This window comes from Trypanosoma cruzi, genomic scaffold (genome assembly GCF_000209065.1).
Source record: "Trypanosoma cruzi strain CL Brener 1047053516809 genomic scaffold, whole genome shotgun sequence".
In the NCBI taxonomy this organism is placed as follows: Eukaryota; Euglenozoa; class Kinetoplastea; order Trypanosomatida; family Trypanosomatidae; genus Trypanosoma; species Trypanosoma cruzi.
Window position 1 is genome coordinate 1 of NW_001849289.1, and position 10,605 is coordinate 10,605.

The following is a 10,605-nucleotide window of genomic DNA, read 5'->3' on the forward strand; positions in this document are numbered from 1 at the left end:
TGCCCACCGCGTATATTTGTTGGCTGTGGCTTCTGCTGGACTGCACGTGAACGCCTGGTGTTCCCCTTGCAGTTGTACAACAAGTATTTTAGACCAACAGTAGATAGGGGACTATTAGGCTGCAATGGGGCGGGGGCCGCACCACGATGGCACGCGCCACGGGAAGGAGGGCCGCGGGATTTTCCGAGGGAGAAGGGGTGCGACACGACCCTACGAAAACGTTGATGGGTGCGGCATTTGCTGCGGGGATTGTTCAGGAGATGTAGCGGACGCTTCTGCCGCTAGGGGCTATGCCACTCGGGCACGTGACGCGCTGCGGTTCCCAAACGTGTGGTGAGCGCTTGGCGAGACACGTTGCGTGCGCTGCCGGAGGGAAGGGCCGCTGCTCTGCATGACTATTTGAGCACTACGGGGCGCACCGCATGCTTTGATGGTATTCTGCGGGAATGTGGACACCTCGTCGACCACGGGTCCCGTGAGACACTGAGGTTCTACGCCGTTACCTGCCGTGGTGCGACCCCGCATGAAGGCCTCTGTGCCGATCCCGCGAGCAGCATGGCGGCACTGCAGTCCTTCGGTCTTGACGTTGTGACGCCGCAACCGGCAGTAGAGCTGGGGACAGACGAATACGCAGCCCTGCGAGACGGCATGGCGCGTCGTCTTAACTGTGAGGGTGCGGTGGTGAACGGCTGCAACGAGGCGGGGGTTGTTGTGCGGATGTGGAGGCAGCGGTCCCACGCATACGCAATGGAGCGTGCGGCGCAGGAGGCCATCGTCACGCACCGTTTTTGCGGTGTGGCGCTCCGCTCGAGGCTCGCAGGCAAGCTCGCCGGGCTGCCAGAGGAGGTGCGCCGGTGCCTCGGCGACTGGGAAGCGGAACGCCTCGACTACCTTGTGCGGTTTGCAGCGTGGCTGCATGTGACGGGGCGGCAAACGGCGCGAACGGACCTTGGCGGGCTGCAAAGCCAGTTCACGCAGTGTGTCGCCGCCGATGCGCACGTGCGGTCCCAAGTGATGCACTGCGAGCCGTCCGGTGACGACGCCGTCACCAGCGACCCCGACGCTGTCGTCTGCGTTGGTCCGCAGGGCTGCGGCAATTCCACATTCTCCCGCACCCTGTACGCTCTGCTGCGCCAGGCAGGGCTTTCGCCATGCTGGATCAACCAAGACGAGGCCGGGGGAAGGCGGCAGTTTCTTGACGCCATTCGGCGCGCGCAGCGAGGTGGCCACACGCACCTTATCATCGACAAGATGAACCTCGATGAGGCCCCACGCGACGGCTACGCCGATCTCGGGCTCAGGGCATTGCCAGTGGTATGGCCACACCCCGATGGCACGGATGCACTAGTGGACATCTGCTTCGACCGAGTCCGTCGCCGTGGTTCTGCCCACCGCACTTTCAAGGCGGACAGAAGGGAAGGGCGGCGCGTGCGTCAAACGCTGCTGGACTGCGCGACGCGGTGCCGTCCACCAACCGAGGGGCCGCTCATTGAGGTAAGCGTGGCAGACGACACTGCCGCCATTGCACGGCGCGTTTGGACTGAACTTTCCGCACGTGGTTTGACGGACATACCCGAAATTCAGACACTCGACATGGCGGCAGCATTGGGCGTGGCGAACGCCTGCGAGTCTTTTCTGTGCCGTTTCCCCCGCCACGTGGAGTATGCTGCAATTCAGATTGCGTCACCCGAGAGGGTTCTCGAGCTTGTGCCGCCAGAGATGCTGGACGGCAAGAAGGTGCAGAAGGCCTTCCATGTGACGACGCTGTACCTGGGTCGTGACGCCTGCAAGGACCCTGTCCTGCTGCAGCAGCTGGAGGGGGTGCTGGGCGAGTCCATTGAGCTCACGCTGACGAGCGTTGCGTCTGATCCGAAGGGGACGGCGATCGCGGTGCGCAACGAGGGAGAGTTCCGCCGCGAAAATGTTCATCCACACATCACCATCGCGAACGCGCCGGGTGTTCCGCCTGTGTACAGCAACGAGCTGCTGGACGATTCCCATGCGGATGACCCGTGCCGCACCGTCGTCAGTCTCCCCGCCGGCACACGCATCACCGGGACATTTGTCTTCAGGTAGCCGTGAGAGACACTGCGGTGCTCGCCGCTGGCTGCAGTGGCATCCTCTGCCACCCCATGCTGGGCACGTGGGGTGCTGGTGGCCGTGGTGGTGTAAGCACCTGCCTTGTGACTGCATCGCCGAGTGTAGTGCATGACGTTCCCACACTCCCGTGGCGACCCCGCTTCCCACATTCAGTATTGTGATGGTTCTATGGACTTCCGCTGTTGTTTTTTAGGAACATGTGGAGGGAATGATCGCGGGGAAGGCTGGCTATTTAAATTAATATGTATCCTGATAAAACGAATACGCTTTAAGGCACTTTTCTACCGTATTATTTTTGTATGACCACGGCTGTAGGGGACCATGGAACCGATAACCGCCAGATAATTTTGTAAATTTTAATTTTACCATCTCACCCACTCCCTTTTGACTCCCACATTGCGGTGGGGTCTTGTGGCTGGAGAGCCCCAAAGCTTGACACTTCGTAAATTATTATTATTAATATATATGTATGTATGTATCCAATCCGAATAGGGTGCAGCATGTCACGAGAGTGGCTATCGGAATACATATGTGTACATATACTTGCTTGGGCAAAGCTTGAGGGTGTGGTGAGTCCACTGCTTTTTCACTTACCCCTTCTTCCCCTTGTATTGCTTGATTTTCGTAAATAACTTTACGATCCGGTCAATCGCCCTAGGCGAATATTTGCTTCTGTTTGCTCTTACCTCCCTCTGGTGCGAATTGGTGTGCCTCTTTGATTGGACTTCTTCCTTATGCCCCAAGCAAGGTGACACATGTTTTATTATTGCGGCTGCGCGCCACAGCCATCCATCGCTTCCTTCGCCGGCGGTGTCTTTGATTGCTGGTTTGCGTGGCGAGGTGTTAATTTGTGCGACTGCTCGTGTGACCCACTCGTGTTGCAGGATGGCTGTGTGGGAGGAGCTCGTTCATTTTCACGTTGCCGCGTAACTGAGGGTGAGTGCTGGTAGCCACTGAACGGCGTTGCGCCTTGTGTGCCGGCTGCTGTGCTTCCACGTTGTGCTGAGATGCTTGAGGGGGCAATTGTTTTCCTTTTTTGTTTGCATCCCACTCGTCTGGTCATGGCGGCTGCAACGAGACTCTGCGGCAGCCTGATCGTTGCGGGTGTTACATCTCCTGCTGTTGTCTCCTCGTTGTGTCGGTGGGGAGGAGGCGGGCGACGGCGTCGGTGGAGTGGCGCTGCGGTGGGAGAAGGAAGGCACTGACCGCCGCTGACGGCGACCGTCTTTGCTGCCGGCGACCTGACGAGATGACCTCACCGTTGTCACACCCAACTGAGATCGATGCGGGCCGCACCGCCTCTCTCTTCCCTCCCTCCATTCCCCAGTCTCCTGCAGACACACGAACTGCGCGGCGGCGGCGTGATTACAAACCGGACGTCTGAAGGTCAACCGACCGCAGAGTCGATGTGGACCCTTGTCCCCCGTGGCTGAGTGCCGCCACCGTGCTTCTTTATTCGTCCCTTTTGCCATTGTGCATGCAGTGTGCGCATGATGCCGCTCTTTGTTCTGCAATGCCGACCCACGTGAGCGAGAAACGACGCTTTGACTACTGGCAACTGACGCACTCACCGCCCCTCTTCCGCGCCACCACCACCACCACGTTCACGGACGCGCTCGATGGCTGGCGGTTGCAACAATGCCACGTGTATCTGCCTCGGCTTTTGTGTGTTGTCCACGGCATCGGGGCCGTCATGTGTTGGAGGCATTTGGTGAGAAGGGCGGTGCCAATGGTCATTTGCCTCTTTGCCGGGGTCCCGCCACTCTGCACGGCGGTTGTGCGGGGCTGCGCGGGCGGTGGGAGGCCGATGGCATCACTGGGCTGACTGCGTCTGCGCGTCTTTGTGTCGCTGGCTGTGATGTGATGTGGAATGTCTGTGGCCGGATGCCGCTGCGTGCTGCTGTGTCTGGCTACTGTTGTTGCTGCCTCTTTCTTGTTTTGCCTTGCAGATAGAGATACTGTGGCTTGACCACCACAGCTAGCGTTTCAAGGTTTTAGGAATTACTCGCAGCAGTAGTAGTAGTATTATTAGTAGAAGTAGTAGTGGGATAACGATCTGGCGGAATCGGGTCACTGTATTTGAAATCTGTGGGAAGGGATTTGCGGAGCAGGAGGCACGGTCGACGAGACGAGTGCGAGAAACACCACGACAGCCCTGTTGGTACCTGGTTGGGTTGTTGGATGTGGTCTGCGGTGGGTGCGTGTCCGCACAGCCGGCACCGCGTGCGGCGCAGGGCCGCTGCGACTCTGCGTGTGGCGGTGCTGCTTTTAGTGTTGGCGCTGGTTGCGGCGGCGGCGTGGATGCCCGCGGTGCATGCGGTGGCGTTGCGACTGCGGGGCGGTACGGTGGAGAGAGCCATCACGGTGGGCCGCGCCCTGGACACGGTGCTGATGGACGGCGTGTGCATCACGAACGGCGTGGCTGTGGTGTTCGACGTTGCGGCGATGCTTCCCGGCGCGCTGCGCATCGAATTGAGGAACTGCGTGTGCGACGGCGGTGCGCAGCTCTACGTGCGGGGCTACAGCGGCGAGCCGGCGAGTGACCGGAGCCTGGAGGTGAGCGTGAGCGGGCTGTCCGGGAGCTACTGCTCGCTCGTGTTTGTGCACAACCTGCCGGCACACACGAACGTGACGGTCCGTGACTCGACGATTGTGACGCCGGGGCCGATGCGCTACTCCCAGCTGAGCGGGCTGACGGACGCGGTGGCGTCGCCGCTTGTGCTGCACGCGACGTCGCTGTTGCAGACGCAGCTGCGTGTGAGCAGCACCGTGCTGAGGTCGTCGCAGGCGGGCGGGTCGGCGGTGTACGTTGGCGGCGGTGTGGACCTGCTGTCGAGCGCTGTGGTGCTTGACGGCGTGTCGCTGGAGGCGTCGGGCGGTCCGATCGCGTCCGCGATGCATGTGGCGTCCTCGTCGCGTCTCGGTCTGCGTAACCACTCGGTGTTCTCCGTGACGAACGTGTCGGTTGCGAGCAGCGGCGGCGGCATTGTGCTTGGAGAGCGCCTCGCGGTGTCCGACTCGGTGCTGCGCTTTGTGGGCGTCGAGGGGTCTGCTGCGTCGCCGTTGGTACGCTGCGGCGGTGGAACGGTCGGTGCCGGCGGGTGGCTGGACCTGCACGACGTGTGGGCGGTGGGCGAGGCGTCGTCGGTGGCGTCGCTGTCAGGGGTGACGCTGGGCGGCGGCGCCGTGTCGATTGCTCACTGCGCTGCCACCGGCGCTACGCTTGTCTCCGGGCCGACGATCACGAGCGGCGCTGTGTCCGTGCAGTGCAACCGTGCCGGCGGCCGCGTGCTGCAGAGCAGCGGCGACTACCGCTTGGCCGGCCTGATCTCCGTGAGCGTGGTGCCGTGCGACGGCTGTGCGGCTGCGCTGGCGTGCTTTGGTGCGCTGACGGCGTCGTTCTCCGACTGCGTGTGCAACTGCCGTGCCGGCGGCGTGGGCGAGGCGTGCCTGCCGTTCGACGTGCCGGCTGCGAGGGCCGGCGGCGGCGGTGGCGGTGCGCAGGGCTGCGTGAGTGGCGTGACGCTGACGGAGTCCGTGACGGTTGGCGGTGGGCGTGCGACGGCGTGCTTCGACTCGGTGGTGTTCAGCGGGCCGATCACTGTGGCGGTGGACCTGCGCTCGATGGACGCGTTCGCTGACGCACTGAACGTGACGCTTCGCCACTGCGTGTTTGTGGGCGGCGCGCAGCTGCGGATTGGCGGCCTCAGCGAGAGCACAGCGCACCTGGTGCCGCACGCCCTCGTCAACATGACGAATGTGACGTCGCTGGAGGGCACGATTGTGCTGCATGGCACGATGCCGCTGAGCTCGAGTGTGCTGCTGGCGAACTCGACCCTGCGCGCGACGGTTGGCGGGTCGCAGTACGTGCCGACGACTCCTGGCCACGAGAAATCCCGGCACGGCCCCACGCTTGTTCTGGACGGCGTCCGTCTTCTGTCGACGCGGTTTGTCATGACGCGGTCGACTCTGGTGTGTGGCGGGGGTTCGTGCGCTGCGATACTTGTGGAGCGCGGCCTTGTCGTGAACCTGTCCAGCGTCTTCTACATGGACAACTGCGCTGTCATGTCGCAGATGCACGTGATGTATGCTATTGCGTCGGACCTGCGTGTTAGCGGCGGCTCCGTGTTCTCCATACAGAACAGCTCGTGGAGTGCGCCGAGTACCGAATACTACAAAGGCGCGTGTGTGTTTGGGGACGTTGTGGTGGTTGGCGGCAGCGTGCTGCAGGTTGTGTCCAGCGAGTTCCGTCTTGGCTTTGCCATGCTCATTGCAACCACGCTGACTGTGACTGACGGCAGCTGGCTGGTGCACCGCGACAACGCGTTCCGCACCGCCTACGTTGTGTACATGGAAAGCGAGAACGGCGTGGCGTTCCGCTATCAGAGTGTGTGGTCGATACTTCACAACGACTTTGGTTACGGCTCCTATTCGTCGACCACTGCATACATGACAAGTTTTTGGTCGGCACCATCCGACTCAAGCCCGATCATCTACGGCACGTGCAACGAGGTAAAGAGATCTCCTGTGACGAATTACAGAAGCGAACTCAATATTGTGGCGCCCGTGACGGTGTTGGACTGTGGCACTTGCACCGTGGACGCCTTGTGCTTCGCAGCGAGGACGAGCGGCATCAGCGGCTGTGAGTGTGTGTGCGCTTCCGACGGCTACGGCGACAAGTGTCTGCCAGCTGCGGTTCCGGACGGCCTTGGACCGCTCCCGCTCTCAGATGCGAACGACACGGAAGTCCGCTGCGTTTACGGTGGCAGCATCAGCTCCGTGGACTATCCTGATCCCGGTGAGCGTGGCCTGTGCTTTGTCAACGTGACCTTCACCGCCGCGATTGTGCTGGACCTGTCGTATTTTGACGCTCCACAGCAGACACTCAACATCACGCTGCTGCAGTGCATCCTCATGGGCCTGTCGATCAAGGGGAGTGGTGCGCGCGTGCACGTGAACGTGGCATTCTCGACGTTGGATTCTGGAACATTGGAGTTTGAGGGTGATTTTGGCGCGAGCTCCCAGATACTGGTGGCGGGCAGTAAGCTCGTGTCAACGTCGAGCCATGCCATTCAATTTCCAAGGTTTACTTTGGGTAAGAACTCGACGCTGCTGCTGCTCGACAACAACATGGAGGGGGAGAGCTCCGCAGTTTATTTCCCCGTTACTGTTGTTGTTGATGGGGGCGGGATCATTATGAAGGGAAATATGCTGAAGTCAACAAAGAGGGATTACGGTTCGGCATCGGCCGTTTATTATAACGGTGTTGATGTGAAGAACGGCGGCTATATTGACGTCGAGAACAACACGATTAGTGCAGCCATCGGCATTCGTTTTCAGTTGTTGGTTTTTGTGAGCTCCGCGGGGCTGCTGAGAGTGGCGGACTGCACCTTCACTGACAACACGGAGGCATTCAATTCTGCGCTGTTGTATTTGGTCAGCTCAGCCATTCTTCAGGGTGGTGCGCAGTGGCGTGTGGAGGGCAACAACGTGAGCGCAGCCTCAGTATTCATTATGCCGTCTTTCTGGTACACTATTAGACTGTCTGGCAGCGGCACCACCTTGGTGCTTGCACGCAACCGTCAGGCGGACTCGAGTAAAACATTTGCGAAGTTTCCAAAAAAGACGTTTGTGACGTCGCCCGCGCGGTTTGTGGTTGGGTGCAACATGCAGGGCGATGAGGAGGTGTCGTACGACGGCGTGTTTCCGGAGAAGGTGGTGGTGTTCGGGTGCGGCACATGCAACGACGACACGGCGTGCTACATGCCCGGGACGGAGTCGGTGGACCGCAGCTCGTGCTCGTGCAGCTGCAAGGGCGGATGGCATGGCGCGTCGTGTCTTCCCTTCGAGGTGCCCGACACGGTTGTGCCGCCCTTGCCGGAGAGATTTGTGGACGGCGACACGAGCTGCGTGGTGAACCAGACGCTGACGAGCCTCGCGCTGAACATGTGGAAGACGCACCACTGCTACGTGGGTGTGACATTCAGCGGCGTGGGTGCTGCGCTCACGTTCCTTTTCAATCGTATGCCGCTGCATCTCCCCATCAACATCACGCTCACTGGGTGCACATTCCGTGACGGAGCCTTGCTGCAGTTTGTTGGGGGCACTGAGGCGGCCGAGTCAGCCGGCGTCCTGATCCGCGTGAGCCAGACGGTGATGCGGTCCTCCGTTGTTCTATTTAGGCGTGCCCTCCCGCAGCACTGCGACATCGCTGTCATGGAAGTTGACGCGGTGCAGTTATCCGCGGTCCAGTTGCCGAATTCTGTGAACTACATGTTGAGCGTCGTGATGCTGGACGACGTTGTGTTGAGTGCGTCCTCGCTGTTGGTCAGCAACGTCAAGGCGCGTGCATTGGGTTACAGTGGGTTCGGTTTGTACTCGATCGGGACGCTGACGCTGGTGGGTGGCAGCTCGCTTTACACGCGGTACTGCAGCTTTCATAAATACACGCACATGTTGTACATGTATAGGCTCATTGCCAGTGATCGCTCCGTTTTTGCGCTGCTCAACAATACGATGGTCTCCGGGACAAGTTTCCTGTATCAGTACCAAGACCTCACCGTGTCGAATCACAGCGTGCTGCGCGTGGTAGGGAACAGCGGTTCCGTGTCCTACGCCATCTATGCATATAATTCTTGGACCGTCCGGAATTCAAGCTGGTTGGATTGGCGCGACAACGACGTGGGAATGGGTGCGATGTTCCACTACTCTTCCTTTGACGCTTCTGTGAACATCGATGGCAGCAGTGTGGTGACGCTGACGGGCTGCAAGATGGGCTCAACGGGGTTGTATAAGTCTCCGCTATCGCAGGTTGACGCCGGCTACGGGTTCGTCGCTGGGTGTCTGACGGTTGCGGGACGGGTGCTGACGACGGCGGCAGAACTGGAGCTGAATGGCATCACCAACGTGACGACGGTTTTCGCGTGCGGGGAGTGCACGAAGGACGGCGACTGCTTTGCTCCGCTGACGACGGCGGTCAGCGACTGCAAGTGCCAGTGCGCTGCTGGAGGGCACGGCGATGTGTGCGTCCCGGCGCCTGTGCCTGCTGGCCCGCCACCGCCGCCACCGCCGCCCGCACCACCGTTACCGCCGCCGGTTGGCGAGTGCATCAGCGACATGGTGTACCCCGAGGTGGCGCAGTCTGTGGGCAGCGGGCTGTCGTGGCTGTGCTACCGCAACGTGACGTTCAGCGGGGGCGGCATGGGCCTGACGGTGCTGATTGGGGGGATGACGGGCGACGTGGCGAACGTCACGTTTGATGGATGCACGTGGAGGGACGGCGCCGTGCTGGTGCTGTTGGGCAACGCGCACGCCGCTGTGGGGTCGCTGAACATTGTTGTCACCGGCAACACGTTCGATGACGCGCTGCTCAGCCCGGAGGGTGATTTTCCACCGCACACGAAAATCACGATCAGCGGGAACCACTTCACGGTCACGAGGCTGATCTCTCGGCCAGGTTTGGAGCTTGACAGCCCGTCGTGTGTTGCGATGAATGGACTGGTGCTCAGCAACGGCTCCGCTGTGGTGCTCAGTGGCAATGTGTTTCAGAGCGTGACGACATCGTCAAGCGCCATTCACGCTGCGGGATCTCCACTGAGGGTGTCGTGGCACTCCCTCTTTGCGGTGATGGGCAACATGTTTCATATGGACGGCGGTGGCGCTACGGTGATATATCTTGGAGGGTCTGGCCAATCCTCGTCGCTGGATGTACTGAACAATTCCGCCGTGGTGATCCGAGACAACATTGCGTCGAGGCCGGTGAAGTACTTCATGTTATTTTTCTGGGCATTACGTGTGGAGTCCTGGTCAGCGGTTGTGTTTCAGGGCAATGACATGCAGGGAAGTTTGAATGTGTTTCGTTCAAGCTTTCTTTCCTATGTCTACTACAACTCCTGGCTGCAGTTGAGCGGCAACCTCTGCCGTGAATCCCCATCGGATGCCTTTGCCTACGCATACCCCGGGGTGAATCTACGGAACTCCACAGTGTCTGTGTCCGGCAACAAATTCATTTCCGGCACGGGCACGCCGAAGGTGCTTTGGATATTATTAGGGTCCAGCGATCTCACAAACGGAACGGTTGTGGCTGTGTGCAACACTGTGAACGACAAGGAGGGGGTGGAATACAGTATTCCGTCCGAGTACAATGCGGCCATCCTGACCTGCAGCGACCCATGCACCCTCGCGGCGTCGTGCTTCCCTGCGTATACGGCGACGGTTCCGAGTGATGGCTGCGCCTGCAGGTGCGCGGAGGGCGGCCACGGCGATGCGTGCCTGCCCGTCGCTGTTCCCGAGCCACCGAGTACCGACGGCGCCGACTCGTGCGTGCGCGATGTGCGTGTGGATGAGGAGGTGAACGCCGGTTTCGGGACGTCGGTGGTGTGCTACGTTGGTGTGACCTTTGCGGCGGACGTCGTGGTGGACGTGGGCTTGATGTCGGGGAGCGTGCGCAACGTGACGCTGGCGAACTGCACGTTTTTGGACGGAGCGAGCCTGTACGTTGTCGGG

At 60.6% G+C, this 10,605-nt stretch overlaps 3 protein-coding genes and 2 non-coding genes across 5 annotated transcripts, besides 5 other annotated features; all 5 read left to right on the forward strand.

The window, feature by feature from the left end:
• Positions 1-10,605: a sequence feature (areas not merged during assembly with more than two copies in the genome that could not be assigned to a particular haplotype).
• Positions 556-2,076, forward strand: Tc00.1047053508417.10 (hypothetical protein, conserved; the record flags this gene model as incomplete). Its single annotated transcript, XM_801368.1, has 1 exon — positions 556-2,076. One exon carries the CDS (start codon positions 556-558, stop codon positions 2,074-2,076), a length of 1,521 nt encoding a protein of 506 aa, XP_806461.1.
• Positions 2,292-2,554: a mobile genetic element.
• Positions 2,544-2,567: a sequence feature (AT_rich).
• Positions 3,457-3,536, forward strand: Tc00.1047053508417.13. The gene has a single exon (XR_008255537.1). It is a non-coding gene; the product is annotated as a C/D small nucleolar RNA (snoRNA), TB8C3C2 (small nucleolar RNA).
• Tc00.1047053508417.20 (uncharacterized protein) lies at positions 3,578-3,925 on the forward strand (the record flags this gene model as incomplete). The annotated part of the gene is made up of 1 exon (XM_801369.1): positions 3,578-3,925. The coding sequence occupies one exon, from the start codon at positions 3,578-3,580 to the stop codon at positions 3,923-3,925; it is 348 nt and encodes a 115-aa protein (XP_806462.1).
• Tc00.1047053508417.16 lies at positions 3,588-3,663 on the forward strand. The gene has a single exon (XR_008255538.1). It is a non-coding gene; the product is annotated as a C/D small nucleolar RNA (snoRNA), TB8C3C3 (small nucleolar RNA).
• Positions 4,110-4,145: a microsatellite.
• Positions 4,282-10,605, forward strand: Tc00.1047053508417.29 (dispersed gene family protein 1 (DGF-1), putative; the record flags this gene model as incomplete). Its single annotated transcript, XM_801370.1, has 1 exon — positions 4,282-10,605. A coding segment is annotated over one exon (6,324 nt), but the record flags the coding sequence as incomplete, so codon positions are not given.
• Positions 9,151-9,195: a microsatellite.